This window comes from Telmatherina bonti (genome assembly GCF_933228915.1).
Source record: "Telmatherina bonti genome assembly, chromosome: 4".
NCBI lineage: Eukaryota > Metazoa > Chordata > Actinopteri > Atheriniformes > Telmatherinidae > Telmatherina > Telmatherina bonti.
Window position 1 is genome coordinate 11,731,929 of NC_136622.1, and position 26,433 is coordinate 11,758,361.

At 39.6% G+C, this 26,433-nt stretch overlaps 1 protein-coding gene across 4 annotated transcripts in view; it reads right to left on the reverse strand.

Annotated features, from left to right (window-relative positions):
* The window catches only part of tns2a (tensin 2a), a 63,891-nt gene that overhangs the window by 31,713 nt on the left and 5,745 nt on the right, over window positions 1-26,433 (reverse strand). For 3 of the 4 annotated variants that reach the window (XM_079239123.1, XM_079239122.1, XM_079239121.1), the window contains exons 2-3: window positions 12,539-12,644; window positions 12,214-12,251 (exon numbers count right to left, since the gene is read on the reverse strand). In XM_079239123.1, coding sequence (XP_079095249.1) covers window positions 12,214-12,251; window positions 12,539-12,644 — 144 coding nt within the window. Of the gene's footprint in view, window positions 1-12,213; window positions 12,252-12,538; window positions 12,645-24,290; window positions 24,430-26,433 lie in introns of those variants that run through there. The other variant, XM_079239124.1, reaches the window with a different exon arrangement.

A 26,433-nucleotide genomic window follows, 5' to 3' on the forward strand; every position in this document is an offset into this window, starting at 1 on the left:
ACGCAGAACTTAAACTGACCGTTACGATCAAATCTTGTTTTGTCAGTACAAACTGTATTTTAGTGTTTCTTCCTCTCTTTATACTGTGCCCATACACACTGACGTGCTGCCCTTCTCATCACCTCTGCTGCTTCTTCTCAGGTTGGTCCAGCTGGAAAAACCCTAACCCTCACAACCCTCTCCTCCATCTCTCCGCACCACCCCTCCTCCAACCCCTTCCTTGCGCTCTTCCCTCCATCTCCATCTCCATCTGCCAGTCCTCTGTCATCTTCCACACTCAGGTTTTGTTTTGCTGCAGTGGCCCTGGCTCCTCTGGCTCCTAACATGCTCTTTGAGCCATCAAAGCTGAGCATGGCAAATGGATAATGCACAGCTCTCTCCTCACAACGCACAGCTTTAGAGCTGTGGGCTGGGAGAGGGATAACTTAGGAGTGAGGTAGCAGCTTGGTATGTTATTGCTGTGAGAAATGGGTATGTGAGGGCAGTGTTTTGAGACCTTGCAGACAATCTACATGGGGGTGATTCAGTATTTTGGTGAGCAAATTCTTACAAGTTAACATAATTTTAAAACTTTTATAACTTGTCCGTCTAATAATGAACTGCGTTCACTTCTTAACAACTAACAATAAAATCATACAACACTATCTAAAAGTATCCTTATGGCACTATATTCTCCACACATATGCAGCCAGTCAAAAGTTTGGACACACTTTCCTGTTAAATCCAATGGGAAAGTGTGTCCAAACTGGCACTGTGTGTAGAAAGAAAAAAGTTCAGCATACAGCATATGTTATAACATGCCAACTCTTAAGATTCCTAAAAGTTGCCTCCTCAGCTGTGATAACAGCTGAACACACTCATTATTCTCTCAACCATCTTTACAGTGTCATTACCTGGAGCATTTCCAAAAGTCCTGAAGAAGTTCCCACATATGTCCAGTCGATGCTGGATAATTTTTATTCACTCAGATGCATCCCAAAGCATTACACCTGGGTTTCTGTCTCAGTAATCCATATTTACATAGTGTTAAGCAGTACATTTTTGCAGTGTGGGGCTGCATTTCAAATATTTGACATTGTTCATGCCAATTAAAGCTCATTTCTACAACAACTGGAATTCTTAAGGTTTTGGACAGCAGTGACTTCTTCATAGCTTATGTATTGCTGTGGTGGTGGTGGTGGTAGTGTGGGGGTGACCACAGCAAAGCCTCAAGACATATTTTGTCCTTCGATAACCTCTCCAGGCCCTACAACTCTTACAAACCACCAGGAACTGGTACAAGAGTGCTTTTAGGCTTCCTTTTCTGCAACGATCCATCCTTATAAGTCCCAGTTTCATCACAACTCTTAATTTGTCCCCCTATGGTTGAATGTTTCTTGCCAATAACAGGCACTGCTATAGTAGCTGAATGTGCCTGTCTTGCTGTATACTAAACATACCAACTAATTCCACATTGTTAACTTTAGACAAAGCCCACATGTTGGCTGGAAAACAATTTCCATTGTTGACCCAATAGACCTGATTAACAAACTGTAAATGGTGTGCAAAACTCAAGGCAAATAGTGGCTGTTTAAAAGCTCTAGTGTGTAACATTTATGATTATTTATGGTCCGAAATTTGAAATAATATCTATAAGCATCGATAAGCATTATTTATGAATGAGAAAAAAAAGTGTGACATTGTAAAGAGAAAACTACATCTATCCAACGCTCATCCATTCCCATGTTATGATGCTAACTCAGTATTTTCTCCAGATAAACTCTTTCAAAATATTTGCAGACACATGGAGTATTTAGTTGGTTGCAGTTTTAAATGTTCTCCTCTTCATGTCTACACATATTAAAACACTTTCAAACTTTTGAGAATTTAAAATATGTGTAAATTTTGCTCCAACAGTATTCCTGGATTTCTTTATGCTATTTAGGCGCGTTTCCATTAGACCTAGAATTGTGGAAAAAAAAAACTAAATATTGCAAAAAAAAGGGCTAATGGAAACACAGATATTTCGAAAAAAAGTCTCAAATATCGCTAAAAAGTTTTTATGCTCTCATGAAGTGGTTTTTCAGATTTTTCGATATAGAAATATATTGCAAAAGTGTAATGGAAACACTTTTTTCGCATTTACGTGCCCCCGGACACAACGCAGGGGTTTATAGCTAGTTTATTTCCGGTAAAGATGGCGAGGTGTGGAAGAAACAACAGCAACTTTCTGAGTTCTCGAAAAAATGAGGGGAAAAAAATTCGATAAGGCACAGCAAATTTTCTCTGCAGCCAAGTAGAAAACCTCCAAATAAAGCTACGTGGCTACTTTGCATAAACCACAATTTTTGTAAAATCTCGCGAAAGTAAAAAGATTTTACGAGATTTTACGAGACTTGAGATTAATGCGCTGAACACTGTTCAGTTTAAACATCCGCAATTCGCAATTGTTGTTTGTCAAAACTTAGACATCTTTTATTTTGCAAAAAAAAAAAATGTAATGGAAACACAGTTGACAGGCTTGACATCTTTACTGTGTTTTACAACAAAGCAGTTACTGCATTTCTATATCATCCACAGGACGAGTTGTTTTCTCTGTCCATCAGTTTATAACTCTGTTACTTCATCATATGATGACAAAATATCCCACAACAATTATCAGGTAAAAACTCAGTAGAAACTTGCTTTTTCATACGTTTTTATGGTTTCATGTTCAGATCTTAGTCACAGCTAAACTTGCAGTGATTCCTAAGCATGTTTAGATGCTAGCTAAGGAACTGTGTATTGTGTGACCAAATTACTGTGAAGTGTAAGATTAACTCAAAGACACACAATGCAAGTGCCTCTGCCTTATACCTTACTGTGGGCATTTTCCTTCTCTTTGCAAATCCAGTGTGGAGGAGTCTGGCAAGTCATGTTGGACAGGAAAACATCACAGAGTGCCAAACCAGTGAAGTAATATAAGGAAACACTTTGGGTTTGACACCACAGGGGAGTAAACTGTGGACAAAGGTTGCTAACTCTGGAAAATCAACTGCATTTGTCTAAATTTTGATTGTTACTTAAGAGAGGCAGAGGAAGGACCACAAAAATGAATGCATTTAAGGTCCAGCTGTTTTATTGTGGGGAAAAAGTAATCAAATGATAGACAGGTTATCTGAGCAGTAAGAGTTTAAAGATGCACTCAAACCAAGGCTCGAACCTAATTCCTTTATTCTTGTGGGGAAGTTAAGTGTCTCTTTTCTTACTGAGATCAGCGAGAGCTGTATAACTACTACTCCTTAATCCCTAAAAGAAAGGGGGCACCGAAGCTTTACATAATTAAACAATATGCCAAAGGATAGAGTAGGATTGGGACAAGTACTGAAACATGATAGCAACTGTTGCTGAGAGCAAACCCAACAATTACAACCAATCTAGGTCCTCCTCAAACCATGTGTGCTGTGCTCCCTGGTTACATATGAGCGCAGTTCTTAATGCAGCGTTTCTTTTGATGGTCAGCCTCGGGCCAAACAGTCTCTTCATTCATTCAACCCTCTTGGGAGAGTCAATCAGAGACCACTGATGAAAGCTGCAAGGAATCAGCAGTGAAGGTCAATGCTGGCAAGAACTTTAGCGCTTTCATCATTAGTATCATCAGAATGAGTTCAAGAACAAGGACATGGAGCCTCGGCATTAAATTAAACAAATGTTTTCAGCAGTAATGGAACAGGTGTGTCAGCACTACTGAAGCACCAACAGATAAAATGGTAGTAATAGCGCAAAAGCATCGAGGAAGTTCCCCAAATTCTGTGGTGATTCATCCAGTTGGACAAGATTTAATTACAGTAACTTCAGCCCCTTTCAAACAAGCTTTTGTGCTAATTGCACTAAAGACACTAACTCATGACTAAAGCCAAATATTTAGAATAACTAAACAAAAGACTTGGATATTGCTCTCAAGGCAATATTATTCATGCTTCTCAGCAGTTTGAGCTATGTGATATATCTTTATGTCGCACACCTGTTTTATGTCACGGTGCAAATTCCACAGAGATAAACGGTTAAAGGAATGTATGCTAAAAGCTGTCTGGGCCAATTAAAGTCCTTTAAAAATGGAGAAAAAGAAATAACCCAAATGCTTTTATTCCCCACTAAAAATACAAGGCTGCCACTCACAAGTTGTGCTTTTGGCACATTGTCATGGCCACCTGCCGAATAGTCATTCTGTGGATGGAAATTATTGGCTGTTCTTTCTCCCACTGTGTGTATTAATGCTTCGTTTAGTGGGGAAAGAGGGTGTATTTTGTTCTAGATGATAGACATTCTACTGAAGTTGTGCTTGTGTATCCCCTTTAGTGCAATGTTCGGAGGGTCGTTTGTCACTAAGGTACTTTTGTAAGAAGGCAGGAAGACAACGGTAGTAAAACTTATAGTTTTTTTTACTTAATTATTCCTCACTTTAAAGTACTAGCAGTAATCTGATGTCTGACAAACATACAATCTTCTGTGGACTCCATATGCTCACAGATATGGCTACATTTTTAAGACTTTGAGACTAAGTTAAACGTTTCAATGTAAGTCAGAAAGTCAGACGTGCACAAACCTGCAAGACTCATTTTAATAAAGTCCTCAGAGATACCTGCACAGCTTAGCCATATAACAGTCCTTCAAATACATCCTAAATGTCTAATGCCTCTTAATCATGACAAGGTGGGCTTCATGAGAAAACCAGAAAGTAGTCAGCCTAACTCAAGGGGCCTCGAGGCCACGGTTAAGCAGAAACAACACATACAAGTCAAAGTGAAACATGTACATCCAGCAGACTTAGGAGTCCAATATTGTGTTCTTCTATATGTGAGACCAGATAATCTTTCTTTCTTTTTAAATGTTCTAACTGTTCAATACTTTCCCCTCACTTAGTCTTGTTCCCACACTTTCTTTTAACCCCAAAAGGAAAGGCAGGGGTCTCTGTCTCATTTTGTTTTCACTCCAAGCAGCTGTGAGGGAGACTGACGATATCGGGGGTCACATGGTTCCCTGTGGTGGAGCTTTTACGATCAAGTGGGATGAAATTCCCTGTTATGGAGTTAAGGGTTTTGGCCACAACAATTATGATACTATTCAAGAGTCTCAAGATAACTTTTATTGTGGGGAAAACAGGAAACATGGGCAACATTGAACTGAAACAAACAAACAAACAAAAAAAAAGCATTTGTGTAGTTCTAAGTAGTTTGAAAGTCAAATTGTCTCTTCTTTAGATGTTGGCTCCTTTGTGTCAAGATGATCCCACACTGCCTCAATGATGCTGAGATCTGAGCACTGGGAAGGATTTGTCACTCCATTAGGTCTGCTGTCACTGATTTTTAGACAATTACTTATTTAACCCTTTCATGCATAGTGGCCCTGTAGTGGACACCTATTTACAAGCTTTTTTCTTACATATTCATGAATGAGGATGGTATTTTTCTAAATAAACCGTTTATTTATGTGTTTATCAATACATTTCCACTCGTTGGAGGATAAATAAATATATGGTATAATTAAACACAATGTAATTACACAAGTTTGCGATGAATAGGAAAAGAAAATGATACAGCTATACTTTATAGATGATTTACATCATATAGTTATGATAATTTATAAATATTTCATAAAACACATTAAAATAAATCATAAACCATGATAAATTCTAAATATCACTAATAAACAAAAATAGTATCATTGCATATGTCTGTAGAGGTAAAATGCTATATTTTAGAAAATGTCGCATTGTTTTTTTTATTAATTCATGCATGAAAGAGTTAATTTGGTATAACTTAGCCTTTTCCCCTTGTTTCCCATCCTTAAGAATTACTTTTTAAAAGCCATCTCTCCACTGAGGCCATTTCTAATCAAGTTTTGTCAGTAGATGGATGAGCTGAAGGTCCAAATGCATCTAAGGCCATGTGCCTGCTCTTCTTCTCCAAGAACTTGCTTTGACATATAATTTATTTGCTCTAAACAGTTTTCTTTAAGGACAGTTATTCCTCCTTTAGTCCAGTATTCTCAGTGGTTTTAGGACACTATGTTGAGATATGCCAAGAAAAAGTGCAATTTTATTCCAGTCAAATCGCGCCATGACTGCTTGTTTCCAGCAGCCCACTGGTAAATTGTCAACTATGAGTAGACACGCCATGGTTTATCTCTTGGGTTTTATGCCTGAATAGAAGAAATTAAATGGCAAACAGTCAGAAAAGATACAAAAGACTCAGGTAAAATGTTTGTATTGAAAATGAACAAAACAGCCAACATCCAAAGAAAAACTTTGAAAGACTCAGAAAGCCTGGAAAACAATCACTCAAGATCATTAAAAAAAAAAATAAGTGGAAATTCTGGATAATTGGAGGAAAAGTTTAAAAAAAGTAATAAAAGGTGGCTCAAAACTTTTCCACTATACTGTTTAGAAAACACTGGTGTGAATGTGCAGATGGTTTCTTGGTGCGGAAGGCCTCTGGGTGCACGCTCAAAGCCGAAGCACAAACATACCATGGGATTCTCATCCAACCATTTTCTTCTTCCTCCAAAGCCAAACAAGCGCTGAAAGTTTCAAGCCAAATAAAAATAAACGGGAACAAATAAACAAAGCAGGAAGACCCAGTCCGTGAAGAGCCTGGGAGTTATCAACAATGGAAAAAATCCCCTGCAGCCCAGTTGATGCTGGGCGTTATTACAGAGCTTCACTCCTTGCTTCCATCTCTATTCTTTGTGGTGACGCAACATTTCTGTCAATCATCCTGCTGATGAGTGGACACACTCACAAAGCTCCCTCCTCTTTCTATATTTGCTGCAGTGTTTACATGATGCACAGAATAGCATTTGGATTCTTCAGACAGGCATTGTCAACAGCTGCTGTAGGGCCCGTCTCGCTTGGTAGTACACCACAGCTCGCAAACAAGACGTCACTGTGGTCCAAGTCTTTATTCTCTCCCTGTGATTTCTTTTCTTTTTTTTTTCTTTTGTTTCATCCCATTGAGGCCTGAGGAGATGGAAATAAGGACTAGAGAAGTAACCAAGAGAGACAGGAATACCACATTATTCACTCACGTGGGAAAGAAAGATTGAAAAGAAAAAAATAAGGGAGAGATCTCTATCAGTAGGTGGGAGCTGGATTGCTGAAAATAAAATCCAGTGTGTCCAGTCAATGTTTGACTCAGAACAGGCCGAACCCAATGGCTAATTAGTGCAGCTTACGGTATGTTCCCACTTGTACACACATACACAAACACACACACACACACACACACACACTCGCATTGAATTGGCTTCATCCCAACTTGGCTAAGTTATCTGTCATGCTTATGGTTTTAACTCTCATCAACACTGCTCACTTACTTGTTCCTTTACTTGCTTAGCCTGTGCTAGACACACACACACACTAACATACACACACACACACACACACACACACACACACACACACACACACACACAGATGTGCACACACGGCTTAAACTCAAAGCACACTGGCCTATCTCAGCAATTACCAGGACTGTCTGTGATAGAGCGGCGTCTCTTTTACTCAGAAGAGACGGTCATGGTCCTTGTAATGCTGAACGATACATTTGCGTCTTATTATCCTGAATGAGTCACGCAGACTACACAAGTATTTGGTGAAGTGCCGGGTCGGCGGGAGGGAAACCAGAGGTCTGGGCTAATGGCCACAAAAATGACTTTGTGTTGATGTCACTGTGATTCCCCCAAAACAACCTACTGAACCAATTAGAAAGGCTACTTACAGGAAACTGTTGGCATGAATTATATTGATATGTAGATACTTTCATGTAAGCCTTAAAGCCCTACAAGGCAGCTTTGACTATGTTTTTATAGCAATGACTGACATATTCCTATGAAGATTTGACCAAGAGATTGCAGTTTGACAGGAAGTCTGTAGAGTAAAAGGGATGTTGGGGTCACTTGCAATGTTAAAACTGCATGGGAGTATTGTCCACTTTCTCTAGCATTACTCCATCATTCCATCTCTTCATCACTTCCTTCGCTCTGCTCTTGGAGCATGTTAGAGGTCACTCTGCTTAGTACAAACATATAAAAGAAAGAAGGGTCTTAACGCATCATTTTGGCCCCTTCTGGAGAGCAGCGATAGAGAAGAAAGAAGCATTTTAAAGTACTTCAATATATTTTATGTCTTGTGTTTTGTTTTTTCTACAAAAGAAATAGAGAATTTGACTGCATCTGAAACTGTGCTGATGAAAGGGTTTTATGTTAGAGAAACATCAGCTGGGTTATGTTGCTCTGCCCACTGCTGCATCCTCCCCCACTTCCACTCTATCTGTACTTGATTGTACATCCTCTTCTTCTGAAGAGAAGGGCAAGCAGTGGAAACAGCTCAGAGCTTAGTTTTGTGTATTTTGTCATGTTCAGTGGATAAGAGGACAGACAACAACAAATGAGGAGGATTCCCCATACGCTGAGGGGGAAGCAGGGATTGTAATTACTGCGATACACTGCTCTGACTGCCAACATACACCATCTGCGCATTGGCTTATCATTCAAGCTTTTTACCATGACCTGAAGAGTTTAAATGTGTCTTTGCTCTTTTCTGACTTGCGTTCTGAATGCTTAAAGTTCTGAAGGCTTAAAGTTACTTGGTAAACTTATAATTCAGCCTCATCTAAATCTGCTGGTTTATTCGTAGGGGCAAAAAAAACGTAGATGCAATGAAGTGGATGATTTTGTGGACAAACCATATTCGAGTGTAAAAGGATGGACATTTGCAAGGTGCCCTATACCAGTTCCTAAAACTACATTCTGAGATGAGTTACTGTCATCTATAAATACTTGTTTGGTCTCATTGCAAGGTTATAGTTTGGTCCGATGGATAATGTGCTCTTCTTCACCCATGAAGAGGAATGTCGGGTTTTTAATGGGCTTATCAGAAATGTATGTGTGCTACAGCTACATGTTTGGCTACAGTGTGGGGACCAAGTATTATTTTTGGTCATTCACCGAAGTTCTTAGATCTTCTGCTTAATCTTCAACGGTCTGATGTTTATTGGTCCTGTAAATAACATCTGCCCCATGACAAGGAACTAATAATAAATAATAAATGAAATAAACAAATATTTTGGCTACATATATTTAGGCTGATAGATAACCTATCAGTCAATCTAAAATGTCCACCAGAAAACCAGGGATGCAAGTCTTCTGATCTGTAGACCAACCTATCAGCAAATCTGACCTCTCCTGTGTCATTCTCGTGTATTTGTGGTGGTAAGAGTTAGACTAAGCTGAGCAGATACTCAAACATCCAATCGTGGAATGCTTTCCCCCTCCTAACCAGCGGAAATGCCTCTTCTTGCCTAATTAGACAGGCCAGTCAACTCGTTACAGGCTGCTTTTTACAAATTTTAATCCTTCCTCCTCCAACTGCTCCTTGCTCCCCCCCCCCCCCCTCTCCATCTCTATGTCCTTCCTGACTCAGTCTCCTCTCCATCTCTGCTACTGGGCCCCCGCCACTCTCCCTACCACCCCCCACAGGTTCCCAATGGACAACATTTTCCACTTGGGATCAAAGATCCAGGGGAAACTATTCTCTGAGAGGAAATATGCTGAAATAAAACTGTTTATGGCCTTCTGCTTCTCTGTGAGACAGTCTGTGTTTTTAATAGCACAGAGATGAGCCAGCTGGAGGCAGTCGGCCTCGTGGGCAGAGATTAGGGAACATGGTGACAGGGGACAAGGAAAAGAAAACTGACTACCTATTGCCAACAATCCTGGGAAGGAGGTTTACGAAATGTGTGCGTTTGGGAGGGGGTTGAGTATTTCCACAGAAGAAGAGTGGATGTACCAACAGGATACTTAACAGTGTGATTAATGAGATGATTTGTCACCAAACTTAGAGCAACACCAGCCAGATGGAGATGTAAACACAGATCTTGTGGGAGCAGGATGGCTGACAGATGACAGGCAGAGCGGGATACTTTCTTTAAAGAGGGTAGATGTGGTTGATTTCCGCAGAAAAACTTTAGAATATGACTCACACGCAACAAAAACCATGAAGTTATGACACTGCTAAAACCCAGTTTGATAATTTCTATTTTTAGACACCGATGCCATCCCTTTCTATGATTCCCTGAACTCCCTCAACATGTAAGGTTAGATAACAGCCAAGATGGACACAACAACCAGACCTCCACACCCTGCCTTATCTGACCTCTCCCTTCCTGGGCAGCCGTGATGGATATCACCGTTTAACTCCCAGTCAACAACCACACATCAGACAAATCTCGTACAACATCCTGCTCTTCCTCTATGAAACCAGTTGTTACCATTAATCCAGTTAATCTAGAAACTCTATTAAAGACTAATCCTTTTCATGAATTTGTTTGCTTGTTTGTGTCTAATAGCGTTGCATAATATCTATTGCCGTTGAGGAAATTTCATTTTAACACGTGGAACACTTTAACACTCATATGAATGTTTCCTTTGTCTCTGAAAGTCAACTAATGAAAGTTAAATGAGAAGATTGATGACAATGCCATCAATGGGCTGGGAGATAAACAATCTGACTAGTCTGAGTGTTGAGAGGCAACAACATTTTCCAGTTTTAACAAGTGACCAAATAAAATCTTTTATTTGATTGTGAGAGAAAGATAAAACATGGTTTTCTGCTCTGACGATACCTTGCTGTATTTTTGTTTCTAGCTTTGGCGCTAAAATTACCTAACCAGATTACTTTGAGAGTGGTGTTGACCTCCTTATCTACCTTTCTAAAGCTGTTTCCATACCATAAAGAAAAAGGTAATGCGAAAATGAACCAGATGTTGTCTGTAAGTTTGACAGAAAGCTGTGGAGACTCTCTGAACTTGTTCCTATAGATACTGTCCTGCTAATGTGTGAAAACAGCTCAACTTATTGTTTTATTGTGAAGCACAAAGATCTAAAAACGTGCATGCACTTAAAGATAAGAAAAAATAGTAACATTTATCATGCATCATGACGCTTTAATGAACAAAGAATATTCTTTCTCCATTACGCAGAAGTACTTTAAGTTGAAACCTCCATGTTAGCAATGGACTTGTATTACGAGCTGACCTTAATGACCTCTTTTTACTTTTTTTTTGTTTGTTTAGTTTCAAAGCTATCCTTTGATCTTTGAACTCATCTTCAAGGCGCTTGTCTCATCAGATAAAAGTTTGAGCACAGAGAGATGCTACAGGCATGAGACTTGTCTTTGCCACATGCCTTTGCCCTTGGCTTCTTCCTGCCTGCCAAGGTTCCCTACTTCTACCTCCCCCTTCATCACTCTGGCCATGGCTGGCATTCTCCCCCTCTTTATCCCTCTGTTTATTCATCATACCATCCCTCCATCAATGACTCTTTCATAGAACCAGTAGTGTGGGATTTGAGCAATGCTTGCAGCTCGTCCTGAGGAATGCAACTGCGCAGCGTTTTTACTGGCAAGAATGTTAAGATGTCTTCCCTCACTATCATGTGTTGTTTCACACTTCAACCTGATCAAAAAGATCTACTTAACAACCCCAAGGAGCATTTAAATATTCATCCAAACATCTGGTGAAGTCACATCTGTCATGGCTGTTCTAAGACGCCCCTCCTGGCAAGCAAGACGAGTGTGTCAGCTTTTGGCTTTAACACTGAATCAGTGGGATCATGTTGGCTGTCATGGTGGTGGCCACGGATGAATTCATATTCAGCCTGCACAACAACTAGTTCCTAATGACAAAATAATTAATTATATCATATCCCTACTTGCTGAGAAAAAAAAACTGTTGCCCCTTTTGCAGTGCTCTTTCTGTTTAACAGATTTCTGTTTAGATAATCCCACATCCTGAGAAACAATCGTCAGGTTGTTGGCTTAATGCAGGGGTGCCCAAGTCCAGTCCTGGAGATCTACCATCCAGCAACCTTTAGATGCAACCCCTGTCCAGCACAGCTGAGTCACCGGACTTGGGCATCCCTGGCTTCATGAAACCACCCAAATGCATCTCATTTAATTATTTAGTGACTCCTCAAAGACTCACCCCCCCCCCCAAAAAAGCACCCAAAACAAACACCCCCCCTCCACACAAAAAAAACAAATAAAACAAAACAAAATTAAAAAAAAAAAAAAAAACAGAAACAAACCCTATGCTAATGTTTGCACAACAATTTTTTTTTTTTTTTTTTTTTTTTTTAAATCTCAGAAATGTATGTGTGCCTCCATCTATTTCATGATTCCCTGACCATGATGCTTACCTTGGCCTCGCACTTCCTGTGGGTGGCTGTTTTGCATACTGAAGGAAACATTAGTCCAGTTGGAATAGAGAAAAGAAGAAGAAAAAAAAGAACAAATCAGTATTGTAAAAGATGCAGAATCCACCTTTTTCTATCAACATGCAATCATATTTTAAAATAACAAAATGCAGTAAAACTTAATAAGTGTGTCTTTTCTGCTTTACTCTTTCAATTCCCTCCCTGTAAACCATTCTGCATCCTCTGATCAGCGTTTAATTCACACTGCATTAGCTGACATACTCTCTCAGGTCATACAGGGAACTGAGCTGTCAACACTTCAACATACCTCTGCAGAAGGAGCCCACGTTGTCGACGCTCTGCCGACACACACTGCACTGCCGCCTCTTCTTGAAAGTCTTTTCCTTGAAGACGTGTGGCTCCCCTTTCCCCGTCTGCTTGCATAGACACAAACGAAACACAGAGAAGTTTGATAACGAAGTACGACATTTGATACTGCCGTTAATATTGCAGCCTTTAAACTACCTGCTCTCAGAAACACTGAAATCACTGTTTGACTGAGATCATTGTTTGACCTTCATCCCAGAGTTTGACTGAGCAAATGTGTAATGCCTTCTGAGTCATTTGACTGCTCTCACTCCTTCCGACGTAAAAAAAGGACAGAAACAAAGAAATAAGAGAATGCCTGAGAAATCATGTGCACTATAATCATGACAGGCTCTTAGACTTGTCAGCCTTTTACCCATTTGTCTGCTTGACCCGAGTGTATAGTTGTGTGTGTTTCTAAATGTATGTGTGCAACAGCAGATACATCTATTCTCTCTTCTCTTTCTCTAAATCATAGGTAGGCAACTCCGGTCCTCGAGTGCCACAGTCCTGCGAATGTTAGGAATTTCTCTGCTGCAACACACCCGGCACACATCAGCAGACTTGTGCAGAGCTTGACGTCAAACTACACAAGTCTGCTAATTAGCCATTGATTTGAATCAGGTGTGTTGCAGCAGGGAAACTCCTAAGATTTGCAAAACTGTGGCACTCGAGGACCAGAGTTGCCAACCCCTGCTTTAAATGTATGTGTATGTGTGCAACAGCAGATACATCTATTCTCTCTTCTCTTTGCCTTTTGAACCTCTGTTCTGGTTGTGTAACTATCTTCCAGTAATAATCCTTAAAGTTCCCGCCCATACTCTTCTATAATGCAATATTTGTGTGTGTGTGCGTGTGTGTGTGTGTGCACATATAGATTTGTGAATGATAAAAAAAAAAAATTAAGTTAGGAAAGCCAGACAAGGCTCTTTCTTATGTTCACATTTTATGTGTGTGTGTTTAGTGGAGTGTACAGCGACATGTGTGGTTGTGATTCCCGCCCAGTGCCTCTTTGTTTCCCAACAAGGGATCAGACCCATAGATGACAGGGGTTGATGTGTCTCTGAACACTTTGAACATGAGAACACCAATGACCACAGGCTAGAGTGTGACGATACATAATAGGAGAGAGAAAGAAATCAGTAGGGGATATGCGAACAAACAATGTGCACTGTCATGCTGGAGACTGGTAGGTATCTAGCCAAGGTATTGAGTTTACATTATTTTCTTAGAGAGCACACATGATGATCAATTTTACCACCATGAAACAAGTGTACTTTAGAAAGTTATCCACCCTGTGTCCATCATTTTATAAGATTAAGGTATAACATAGACGTAAAGCTTTTTGTTAGTTGTGTGTGTGTGCTTTTCCTTCATGGTGAGAACAAAAAGAGGCTGTTTACGCAGTTTTTCCATTATCCTGCCGTTCTGACTGTGTTCTGGGATTGGACTGTGTTTGGACAGCTGCCTGCCTGGCATCACCCTCTGCCAGCTGTTGTCAGTGGTTGCTTGCCTGATCCTGTGTAGTTGGGACCACAGCTCCATGAATGATGGAGGTGTACTGAGTGGGTGGTTCAGGGGATTTTACCAGTTACATGAAATGGTGGGTCTGGGTGATGGATGTTCCTCTCATTTTTTGTGGAAGTTGCACATTTCAGTTCCTCTAACACTCATTCCATTTGTCGACTGCCATTCACAGTACGGAACCAAACTTCATTAATCCTTCATGTTATCCTATCTTGATCCTGTTTTAATGAAGCTATGATTTGACACTCCTGTCTTACCTCTAAGCTCTGAGCTCCTCATACAACAAATACGTCTGACTTTTCCCATGGCCAATAAAACTATTTCATCTAATCCACTAGAGCAGGAAGAAAAAAGTGGATTTTAAGATTCATACCTGCTTAACACTTTTGAAAAACTTTAATCCTTGTCCAATGACTTCCCATGGACTTCATGGTTTTCATACTGGATCATGCATTGACATTAAAAGCAACAAGCAAGTCAGCCATTGATAAAGTTAGTGCTAGCAGCTGGTAGTCTGATTCAGAGGTTCCCCGCTTGTTTTCTTTTAAAACCTTCACTGTTGCCTACAAAAACATGAGTTATCTCCAGAACTTTATTTGTGACCCTTTTCCAAACCAAAGAAAAACAATATTCCTTTCACAAAAATGTATGCCAACTTTAGCTTGCACCCTTTGCCCAGGGATGAGGTGTCTGGTGTGATGTTTGAGACAGCCTGTCATGGTCTTGTGGTTAGGAACACAAACCTGAGTGGGAAAAAAAATTCTTTTGAGATTCCAAAACATTCTGGACACGTTTTCTTGGAAATATTTCTTTGACACTGAATCAACTAAAAGCCCACAACCATATGTAAAGTTCTCGAGGCTGTAGGAGTGAACCCCCAACACTCATGAATCCTTTGACAAGTACACTTCAGCATTGACAAAATGACTTATGATGGTGCAAAGTGGTGTAAGATATAGTGGAAGTGCCATCAATGAAAATTTTTTTGTGATTCTTTATTTGATATGGCAGCCAATCTGTACTCTACTTTGTATATCAAGAACACCTTTGTAGTGCATGTTGGGGTATTTCACAAGTTGGCTTTTGTTCCTGCAGTTTCACAAAATGCAAGAGCACTTGTAAAGCAAATATACTCCTGTGTGTAACAGCTGAGTCTGATGAACCTTTATCCTCACAAAGACCTTTGACAAACAAAATGTCTTCTGTACCATCAAACAAGGTTGATTTGTACATTCGTAAATCTAATTTTGACAATTTGAGCAGCTGAAACTTCACACATCTTCAGTTGTCTTTGGTATCCTGAGTTGCAAGCCAGTGATTTAGTAATTAATATGGAGCAGCAAGACATTTAGCATTAAATCCAGCCTTGTTTTTGGAGTCTTCAGTGTTGCACAGAGAAATAGACTTTTTTCATATGCAAGGTTTGCATAATAATAGTTAGGTATAACTTTAGGGGCGCTACTATTATGTCCTGACAGGCTTCAACACAGTTCCACACTTCACTTAAACAAATTATGAACAGGCAGAAAAAAATAATTTCCAGAAGTAAACTGGGAAAACTCTAGCTTTGCAAATATGCAAGAATATATACTCCCATAATCCTCGCTCAGTTGTTCTCCTCTGCACTCATAATTCACAGCCCCCCAGTAAAGGGCGTGAAATACTACTTATAGCGTTATTCTAGAGTTTGTTTCAGTCTATAGTATGCAGCAATTCTCATCTACGATACTCTGCAACCATTTGGTGAAATGTTCACACACATGCATTACTATACACATGGGGCCAACGATGAGTTTAAAAAAGCAACCAGTTACTGTCAGCTAAGCCACAGTGGTGATGTGGGCTGTGAGATAAACACATACTGCAGAGGCTGGCAGGATTCTTTCTCCTTCAAACACAATCAAGATCACTATATAGTCCAACCACATGCAATCATGGTCAGACTCTGCCACTCAGTGCTCTATAAGGTGTTGTAAAGTAGCTCCATGCTGGTTCATTTAAGGGGACTGGGGGGTGAAACTGGTGGAGATGAAACCACTCTATATTTCAGGGAGCTGACAGCAAATACAGTGCTTTGGCAATGTAGAGTCTTTTGGGTTGAGGTTACTTTCATTGTACCTCTGCTTGCATCTGTATTTGGCCATTATCACAAGTGTACATGAACCATGCAACAAAATGAAAAAGGACAAATAAAAATTATGTTTTGAGAAAAAACTCAGTTTAAAAATTTAATAACTTGTAGAAGTTCAAAATTTATTCTCAAAAGCTGGAAACCGCAGCTGAGAAAACAACCTGATCCCAAGTTTAATTTGAAAGAAAAAACATCTTTTTGAATCCAGGCCTTTCAAGGCCAACAAAAAACATATGAACATCAAATGCTCCAGACCTGTGAGTAAAAGGCCAAGAGGGTGAATTGTTTTGTCAGCTGTGATTATTGTTAATAATCTCCACGGCTTCAATCTTCAAACCAGGACTTTAATGCTCTCTTATCAGGTTCTAGCATCTCCTCCAGTCTGACTACTTTGATTAGGCTAAAGCTAGCTCAGATTTTCTGCTGGAACCATTTATCAGATGAAATAGATGCATTTAAAAAAAAAAAAAAAAAAAACTTGTACAAAGAATATAGAACTTTATGTTAAGTCAAAAAGATAGAGGAGGAGAATAAAGTCATAAAAAATTGGAATTAGCAAGCTAATCAACCTGCTAAAAAGGATTACATTCTGCTAACTGTTGTGTGTGTGTGTGTGTGTGTGTGTGTGTTATCAAGCTATCTATCATTTAAGAGATGTTAAAATTGAAAAACAATCAAACAAAGGTATTTTTTATATACTACACAAATTAATTTACTCATTCTAACTCAGTAAAATTAGCTGCCAATGAAACGTGTAATGCTCAAGCTTCAGACATCTTTGTTGTGGTCATTTCATTAAAGTTTTATTCTTATTCAGTACAATGAAATGCTTACAATCCTGAAGAGAATTGACTTTATGTTACCGGTTTGTAAGTCTTTGGCTGCCCAAAATTATATACTAGTGACATTTTTTTTTTTACTATTTCCAAAACATAGTAGTTCCTTACAGACAGTTAAAAACAACATAAATGACAACATTTTCATTTACATAGTATTAAGTTTTAATATGTAATTGCATAATAATAGTAAGAAAGTAAAATTTCAGACAATTTGACAACACATTTTGTTACTTGTTAATGTATCAATAGGGGTAGTATAACAGTACAAGTGAATAAACAAGTACATACTGTATGCTTAACTGAGTTTAAAATATGTTCTACTGACTCAACTCAACTTGGTGGTCCAGCAGTGGAAACCAGAGTAAAGGAGGTTTACAGCTTTTTGGAGGATTACAACAGAAAACAGCTGGTAGAGTCTGAATGTACGAGCACTAAAATCCAACCTGTAATGCAGAACTCAGTCCTCAGGATGGTAATTACTGTCACCACTGTAATGGATAAAAAACATCTTCCTCTGGTGTGGAATTTAGTATGTAAGTACTCCAGGCTATTAAAGAAGCTGTTACTGGTGAGGCCATTGCAGCTGCTTGTAAACAGCTGGAAAGCAGCAAAGAATAAATTCATTTTACCTTCAAATTAATTAGATTAATTCAACTGTGCATGCACACACTGAATCCCTCTATAATCGCAGAGGTTATGGACAAAATTTCACAACCACTTAACATGTGACCACGCTCGCTGCAAAGCATCCACCAGCTGGGACCTGCCCAAATTTCCACAGAAGTGACACAAGTTGTAAACAACAACCTGAGATTTTAAGTAGAAAAACTTTACCCTCAAACTCACAAACACACTCTGACTCACGTGCAAACGTGTATCCCTGCAGACAGTCGCTGAAAACAGACAGCGTCCCCTTTCCTCTTCCCGTCCCTGTGTTTGTCCCCCCACGCCCCAATCCGTCCCTCCTACAACATCTGCTGCACACAACAAGGTCCTTTTTCTAATATTTTTAGCCTTCTGGCAGAAAAAGGAATCAGGAGTCAAAGACATGCTTTCTAAGCATGCCCCCCCCTCCGCCACCCTCTCTTTCCTCGCTGCCCCTCTGCCAGCCGAAACAGAACAGTAGCTGGATTCAACGTGGGAGTGGTTACATGTACACAAGAGATTCACACACAGTCATACAAATGTAAAAACGAATACACAAAAACAGCTAACCATCTGAGGACACACACCCACAGATCGCTGGAAACTCTCTTGGCCCCCTACTTCTAAAAATAGTCTTGATATTTTGACAGTGATGGGCATTGTGTGGGAGCTGACTCCAGGTCTGATAACTGGGAGCTCAGCTTCAGCTGCAGATGGTCAGAGACCACAGGCTGAGCATACCCCTGAGGGGAAACCCTGCTTTTAGAGACTCTGATCGTAACAATATAGTCGGATCTGTCTTTAGATCTTTGGATCATTAGTTTCAGACTAAGCAAAGCCACTTTGGGTTTTATGACTAACAGAAGGGGCAGGTGTTTTGCAAACCATTATGTGAAGCATGAATGGAAATGTGGCGGTCTTAACATTTTTAAGCGCTCCCAGTAGGAAGGTCATGATTTTAAAATTTGAATTGCTGAATAATTGCTTTGACTGTCTGTGAAGGATACCTCCATTTTAGCTTAGAAAAAAGGTCAACCAAATCTTGCCAGAAGGAAACAATGATATAAAAAGTCACAGATCAAACTGATATTAAAAGGTACATTTTCTTTTTTAAAGTCACACTATTGAAAATATGCAGATTTTCTCCTAAAGACAGCTAATTCTGCATCCATCCTGTCTCTTCTCTGAGCTCTCCCCAGCAGGTAAAAGTCAGTCTGATGTTTATTCTATTCTTATCTTTTGCTCTGTCATTTTCTTCTCCTCTTTCTCCATTAATACCCTTTGTTTGCTGAATCAGCCACAGTTCACTTTGAAAACAGGCAGAGTGCTGATATGCTGTTATTAGCAGTAGACAAGGGAACATGAAGTGAAACGCTCCTATAAAATGATGTGTGGAGACACAAAGAAGTTGTCAAGTGCTGTTTCTCCGTCTTGGGACAGTGCTGGGCAATGGTGGCTCCAGGAAAAGTTATGTAGTGCTACTTTAAATAGCAGTACTTCAAAAATTAGGGAATTTTTCACTCTGAGACAGAAAGAACTTAAGGGGTTCCCAAACATGTGGAATGAACATTGAATAAACATGTCTTTCCACAGCAAACAACCACAAGCGGAGCCGTAATGCAAGTTGTTTCATGTTGTTGGAGACAGACTAATCTCATTATGGCAACCTTGGCTGCCACTTTTAACCCGCATCGGCTAGACATTTAATAATGAACATATTGGCGAACTCTGATCAATCGAGATTTGGATTCAAGGTTTAGGGAGTTGGTAGGAGGCAAGGGATGAACAGCTTTAGGCACATTTGCTGAATCTTTATTTGTCAAGCATTTATTCTGTAAACATGATCATTTTAACAAGAAAGCTGACAATTGATGGTCCTAAATATAACATACTTAAAGCATTATTTTGACTACTTTCCATAATAAGCTTTTCCTTCTACACTTTAGAGGCGTTACAACGAGGGGGCAAAATCCTTAAAGACCTACAGTACCAATGGAAAGACACCAACTCAAGTTTTTCTGATCATTAGAAAAGAATAACAACCAGCTGCTAATTACAGTTTGTTTTGTTGTATGTACATCAACACACCCAGTTACTCACTGGTGTGTTTGTGACTTCTTGTGTACTTGAAATCCCACCCTCTATTGAGAGTATCCCATCGCTATCTAGATTCCTGCATCATTTGTTGGCATCAAGGCCGACATGTGTGTTAATAAAAGTGTGTCATTTGATGTGTGTGTGTGCTTTCATGCAAGCAAAGGGTGGGACAGGCAGTGCGGGAAACAGAGACTGCCTGTTCCTGAGGTGAGGTCAGCATGCTGCCATGATACACTTCCGTTCTTAAGTAAGACTCCCGCTGCAAACACATACACACAAAAAGGTCTTATTCATATTTACTATCAAAAGCAGCATCTGTTATACTTAAAAATGTTAATCCTATGCTGTGCTGGGGCTTCAATACGTGTACAACATCCTCCAGTGGTGATATTTACGTGTGATGGTTAGGTGTAGTATCATAGTTACAGCCAGGTCTGACCTGGTTTGACTTATTTAAACCTGTTGGAGTGTTTGCTCAATTAAAAGAGATCTTTTTTTTACCCGTGTTGTTTCAGAGCTGCAGAGGGGGAGTGAATGGTGGCCACTGTGGGGTTGCACCCGGTGTAACTGCATCTGGCACAAGGGAATGTGAACCAGCCTCTGTTTCAGCCTCTTGACTTGGCAGTGAACAGAGGGTGTCCCAAAGTAAACACAGCCATCATGTGCCATCAAACCTCTCAGTTACACCCAGTAATTACAAATATAGAATACCTACTGTACACTGAACATAGCCATAGTATTGTATTACCGACCACTGAGCATCTCCATCACAGTGACTGCTTATCAGACTTGCTAAGGTGAGACATGCTTTTTTTTTTTTTTTTTTTTCTTAATTTCTGGGAAAAACTTTCAGGCTTACCCAGAAATGAATTTCTTTTTATCACAAGCCTGTTTCCAGTCTGATGAAAACACAGGCTGACATCCGCTCATCTGTACTGAATGTGGTTCACATCGGAGAAAAATGGCCACGCTGGTATCAGTAAAGGAAAGGTTGGAGATGCTTGACAATGTTATCTTGTTTTTAATCCGGGCTGCTTTCTTCAAACAGGACAGGAGCCAACACTAATTGACTAATGTATGATGTAAGAAATCTGTCATTACTCACTGGTCCTCATGCATACAACTATGTGGAAAAATGAATGTATCCTCTTTCAGTTTTGAGGTTGTGCATCAGTCTTAAACTTGCATAAACACAACCTGGAATGAACATCATGATATAAACTATGCACAAACACTAAGCCAAAAGTGCAGAAGCAATGTGAAAAAGACAAAGTGTTTCCCATTATTTTATTAATATTTTGAAATATTTTCTTCTGTATTTTGTTTTCAGTCTCTAACTTTGTTGTGAAGTTCATTCCTCTTTTGCAGACATTCGTTCATGCACAGCTCTCTTCAGGACCAAACACAAAAATTCAATCAGACTGAGGTCAGAACTTTGTTCCATTGTTGCACCTTGATTTTTTTTATGTTACCTTGTTGCATATTTACTCAAAAGTTTGCAGAAAGATTGCCTCATATCTAACTATGAAATACTTCAGTACATAAAGGAGTCCATGGCCCAATCGATAACTGCAAATTTGTCCAAGCTCTGTGGCTGCGAATCAAGCTAAAAAACATCAGCCCTTCACCACAAAGTTGGTACGAAGTGATTGCGTTGAAATACAATATTTGCTTTTCATCAAACATGAGCAGTGTGTAAAGGCCAAACATCTTCACTTTGATCTCTACTGCGCAAAGGACGTTGTTCCAGAAGGTTTGTGGTTTATTTAGATGCAGTTTTGTGAAGCTAAACTGCACTGCCATGTTTTATTTAGATAGATAAAACCCTCCAAACAAGCCAAATCTTTTTCTAAGCATACTGTCATGAGCTTTAACATTTAACATGCTATCTAAGGTCAGAAGAGTCTAATTGGTTGCTGTTAAGTTTTTGCAGTTGTCTCTGAGCACTGCATTGTCTGACCTGGGGATAAACTTGCTATGACGTCCGCTCCTGGGCATATTGGTGCCAATCTTGAATATTTCCCATAACTAAATAACCTTGCTCCGTCTGCAGTCACGGACTGTAAATGATTTAGGAAAATTATCTTATAACTCTTGTAAGAGGGACAGCCAGCAAGGTTTGCTTGTCTAAGATCACTGCTGTTGTCTTTCCTCCTTGGCATTCTCTGAATGCTCCAAACTCAGGTCATATTTACCTCATTTTAAAGCCGGGTACAGCCCAGACGAGTAGTGATTTTATTTATGTATTTTAAACCAGGGATCCCAAATCCTGGTCTTCGAGGACCAGTGTCCTGCAGGTTTTCCAAGTGTCCCTGCTGCACCACACCTGACTGAAATCAATGTGTATTTAGCAGACATGTGCAGAGCTTGTCTGAGTCTGAGTCAGGTGTGTTCCAGCAGGAACACTTAGAAAACCCACAGGACACTGGTCCATGAGAAACAGGATTGGGGATCCCTTTTTTAAACTATCTATTAATTAGGGGTGAGAAAATTGAATCGAAAAATCAAATATGGGGATTTTTTTTTGCTTGACAATTTTAAAATAGATTTTTTTGTTAAAAAAATCTTTTTTTTTTTTTTTTTCAAATAAATAAAAATAATCCATTATAAAATGTTTGTCATTTTCATTGTTTTTATTGATCTTCTTACTTGTCTTCTTGGGTATTATAGCAGCAGAATGATTGTTTGACTACTGTGTTGTTTTTTCCTTCTTGACATTAAAAAAAAAAAAAAAAAAAAAAAAAAAAAAGACTAACAAAAAAATGTTTTGTACATTTTGTTTGTTTTTATTCTTCAAAAATCAGCAATATGGAATAATTGCGAGAATCGCAATTTAAATCAAATCAGCACCCAAAAAATTGGAATTGAATCGATTTGGGACAAAAGCATATTGTCACAGCCCTATTATTAATATACATAACATTCATAGACTGCCCGGAAAATACATATGGGCAAAGAGGTGGAGCTTAGAGGGGGGCTGTGAGCATCATGGTGGATGATTGACATCAAGCAAACTCTGAGCTTTCTGTAGCTAACAGCTTACCGAGCTAACCCCGAGATAACAGGAGCTAACCAGCTAACGAAGGTAAATGGGCTAAAGCTAAGTCACGTTGTTTACCGGCTAAAAATCGCGGTTGTTCTATGTTCTTCTGACTTGAAGCGGGCGATCGGGTACCTGTCAATCAAATTGACACACCCCTAAATATGACAAACTTCAAGAATAAATTGCTTTTAAAAGGGCGAGTGAGAAAAAAATTCACTCCCCCCATAGTTGTCATGAAGGTAAACCTGACCTATTAAACCTAAAATGGATTTTTGAACCAGGCTGTAAACGTGTTTATTTCTGCTGTGAAGTTGGTCTTTTTAACAAGGGAGTCCATGGGGATTTGCTCTGTTTTGCAGCCAGCCCCAAGCGGATGAAGGGGGGACTGCAGTTTTAACTTCATATAGGGTCTATGGTAACATTAGAAATAAAGGAAGTCACATGTTCTTTTTCACATGACTGTTCACAGCATTAATTATCAACTGGGAAAACTGCACTCACGTGAACCACAGCTTGTCATCAAATCATACTGTAACTGGGTCTGCTCTTTTTTTTCTTTTTTTTTTTTAACAAGACACAATTACTTTATCTCAACTATGCCCACATGTTTTATCACATTAAATACAAATGACAGACTTTGTTCCTCTATCGAATTATGAAAAGTCAATTTTACAAGTCCTGAGTGAAGAGAAAGGAGAAAAAGGAAAGTCAGCCAGCTGATCCAAGTAGCCTTTCCAGCTGTTGTCCTTGGCTAGATTATGTTGACACAACTGGGAATACACAGGCAGCGCTCATGGAAAACAAATTTCAAAGTTATCCCCTACTTAATTTGCCGATTCATGCTCAACAAACACGTTTCCAAATACACCAAACTGAGCTGCCTTTCTAACTACTACAAATAGAAATGGTTTAAAGCTGCTACTGTTCTGACGTTTAAGTAATAAAATCATCTCCTTTTGCTGCCCATTTAATCCATTTAAAACTGTTGCACGCGCACACGCAGTAAATGACTGCTGGACGCATCATATGACCCCCCCATTCAGGACATAAATGTCAGCTTAATGAAGAGCGACACATCCAGAAACTTCCCACAGAGCGGCACAAAGTCACGAAGTTTTCCCTTTAAAAAAAAACACCCGGACATGAAAAACACGCACAGCTCCGCGCGCACATTAAACAGCTTTAATGAACAGCACCACAGAATTTCTTGTTTATGGGGCCTCCCTTCAAGAAAATCCAGGGTATTAAGTCAGATTAATGCGAGGTTTCTTGCAACAGAGCCACTCTGTAGAAGGCGACACACACAACAGCCTTTTAAAGCGCTGGAAAGTGCGCAAAACGCGTGCGGGAAAACTTCAATGACTAAGATCTAAAGGCGAATCAATCCGCTCCAAATAAACCCGCACTACTTTTCCTCCCAGACCGGTCTCACCTTGTTCATCTTCCCGCTGCTCATGGTCCCTGCTTCACGCGCTACCTCTCATTCCCGGGAAGGCCATCACTGACATGCCCCTCTTCTGCTGCTGCTGCTGCTGCTGTGCGTGTGAGGTGACTTGTTTTCTTTACTCCGGTCCACCCTCACTCGGCTCCGGAGCTGCGAGGTGGAGCCACGTCCGGCTAAAAGCTGCGTGGAGTACTGTTACTGGAACCTCCACCCCTTGATTGGTCAGTTTCCGGAGGGGCGCGTGAAGATACTCACTCCAGATTGGCTGGAGTGCTCGTTTTTATTTCCCATGGAAACGCGAGGACGTGACAGAGGTTGTCAATACATCTTTAAATTGTTATTGTTTTTGGATTCTTTCGCTTTCTCGTGTTTCTTGTAGGGTTGCAGCCAGGGCCGTATTAACAATGCACAGGCTCCTGGGCCTAGAGTGTTCCAGAGGCCCCGTTCCACAACATAACATTGTAAAAATTGTAAATGATACACTGTGAAATGACGTTTGTAACATCTCCCAGCAAGAGGTACCAGTAGCAAGACACTAGACACTGTGGTGTAGCTATCTGGCTTTTATGTACATTTTGCTTTCATGTCCAAACTGCTGATGTATGCCCTACGTGGACCCCACATGGGCCCCCAATAGGTGTGGACCCTTGGGCCTGTGCCCGAAATGCCCATTGGATAATCCGGCCAATTAAATCCACTAATCAAACCACATTGAATGAAAACTCTCTGCTTTGACCAATAACTTATGTTGATGTACTTTTCAATGAATTCAAGTCAAAATCTTGACTTTTAGGAATGTTGTGCCTCATTTTAGATGCTTCTAATCAGAGCCGGATTAAAAGTGCACAGACCCCTGGGCCCACAGTGTGCCAAGGGCCCCCTTCCCCACTGCAACATTATGAAAATTGTGAATGATACACTGTGAAACAACATTTCTAACATCTCTCAGCCAGTGTTGCACTAGACACTGTTTGCTTTTATGTACATTTTGTCCAAACTGTTGGTGTACGCACCACATGGGCCCCAATAGGGCATGGACCCCTGGGCATGTGCCCATAATGCCCACTGGATAATCCGGCCTTGCTGCTAACCATATTCAACATATCATGATCACATAATTACAGGATAGTTATGACCGCCGGATTAATAAGGTGGAAAGTGCACACAAACATAGTAAGGCGTTTTGATGATAGGCTCCATGTCATGCACACTATGTAGACCTGGACCTCTTCTTTTCCTCCTCTGCTTCTACACCCCCATTATTACATGTCTCAGACATGTTTATGTTAACAAGTAGCTCATGAATGGGGATAAGCTTTCTGGAGGCTGCAGATGAAACACACCAGGTGTGTTTAAATCATGTTGGATTGATCATTATTATTAATAAGCATACTATTTTAGTACATAACCTACTGATAAATTACTTTTACTTCTACTATTCTTCTGTTATTGACAAGAAGTTACTGAAGCGAGCAAGGCAAGCCATGATCTTTTGTTGTTTACCCTTCATATCATGATAATTCTTAAAACAAAGGTTTTCAACAGGGTTGCTTTTTTTTTTTTTTTTTTTTTTTTTTTTTAGTTCTTTATCACATCTATTTATGTTTCTCAAAAAAATAAAAAAAATAAAAACACAGTGCAAATGTTTTTCTTCCCCACAGTTCATTTCATTATACATTTTCTTGTAGATGTTTTCAAGTGAAATCAAGTGGAAAAGTGAGAATTTTTTTTTTTTATAGCCATACACCTATTCTCCATGCCTGTCATGTCAGTGATGATAGATCAAGGTCTATGATATGTATTATTATTTTTTATTACATATTTTTCTTTGTTTGCCCTGTTGTTCATGGACTTCTCTTCTGCAACTATTTCTCTCTGATGTGACTTAATTTTATACTCTGTCACTGGGATTTCATAGCTCCCATAATATATTCTAATGCCATTTTTTTGCATAACAATGCTTCAGAAAAATGGGTCTTTTATAGAAGAAATATGGGGAAAAATAAGGATTGATTTCTATGTCTTCTTGAAGCTGAAATATATTATACTAAACCAACTCTAAAGAAAAAAAATTATACATTTTCTAGAGATACAGACAATAGCAACATTAAGCTATCTGAAGATAAAGACA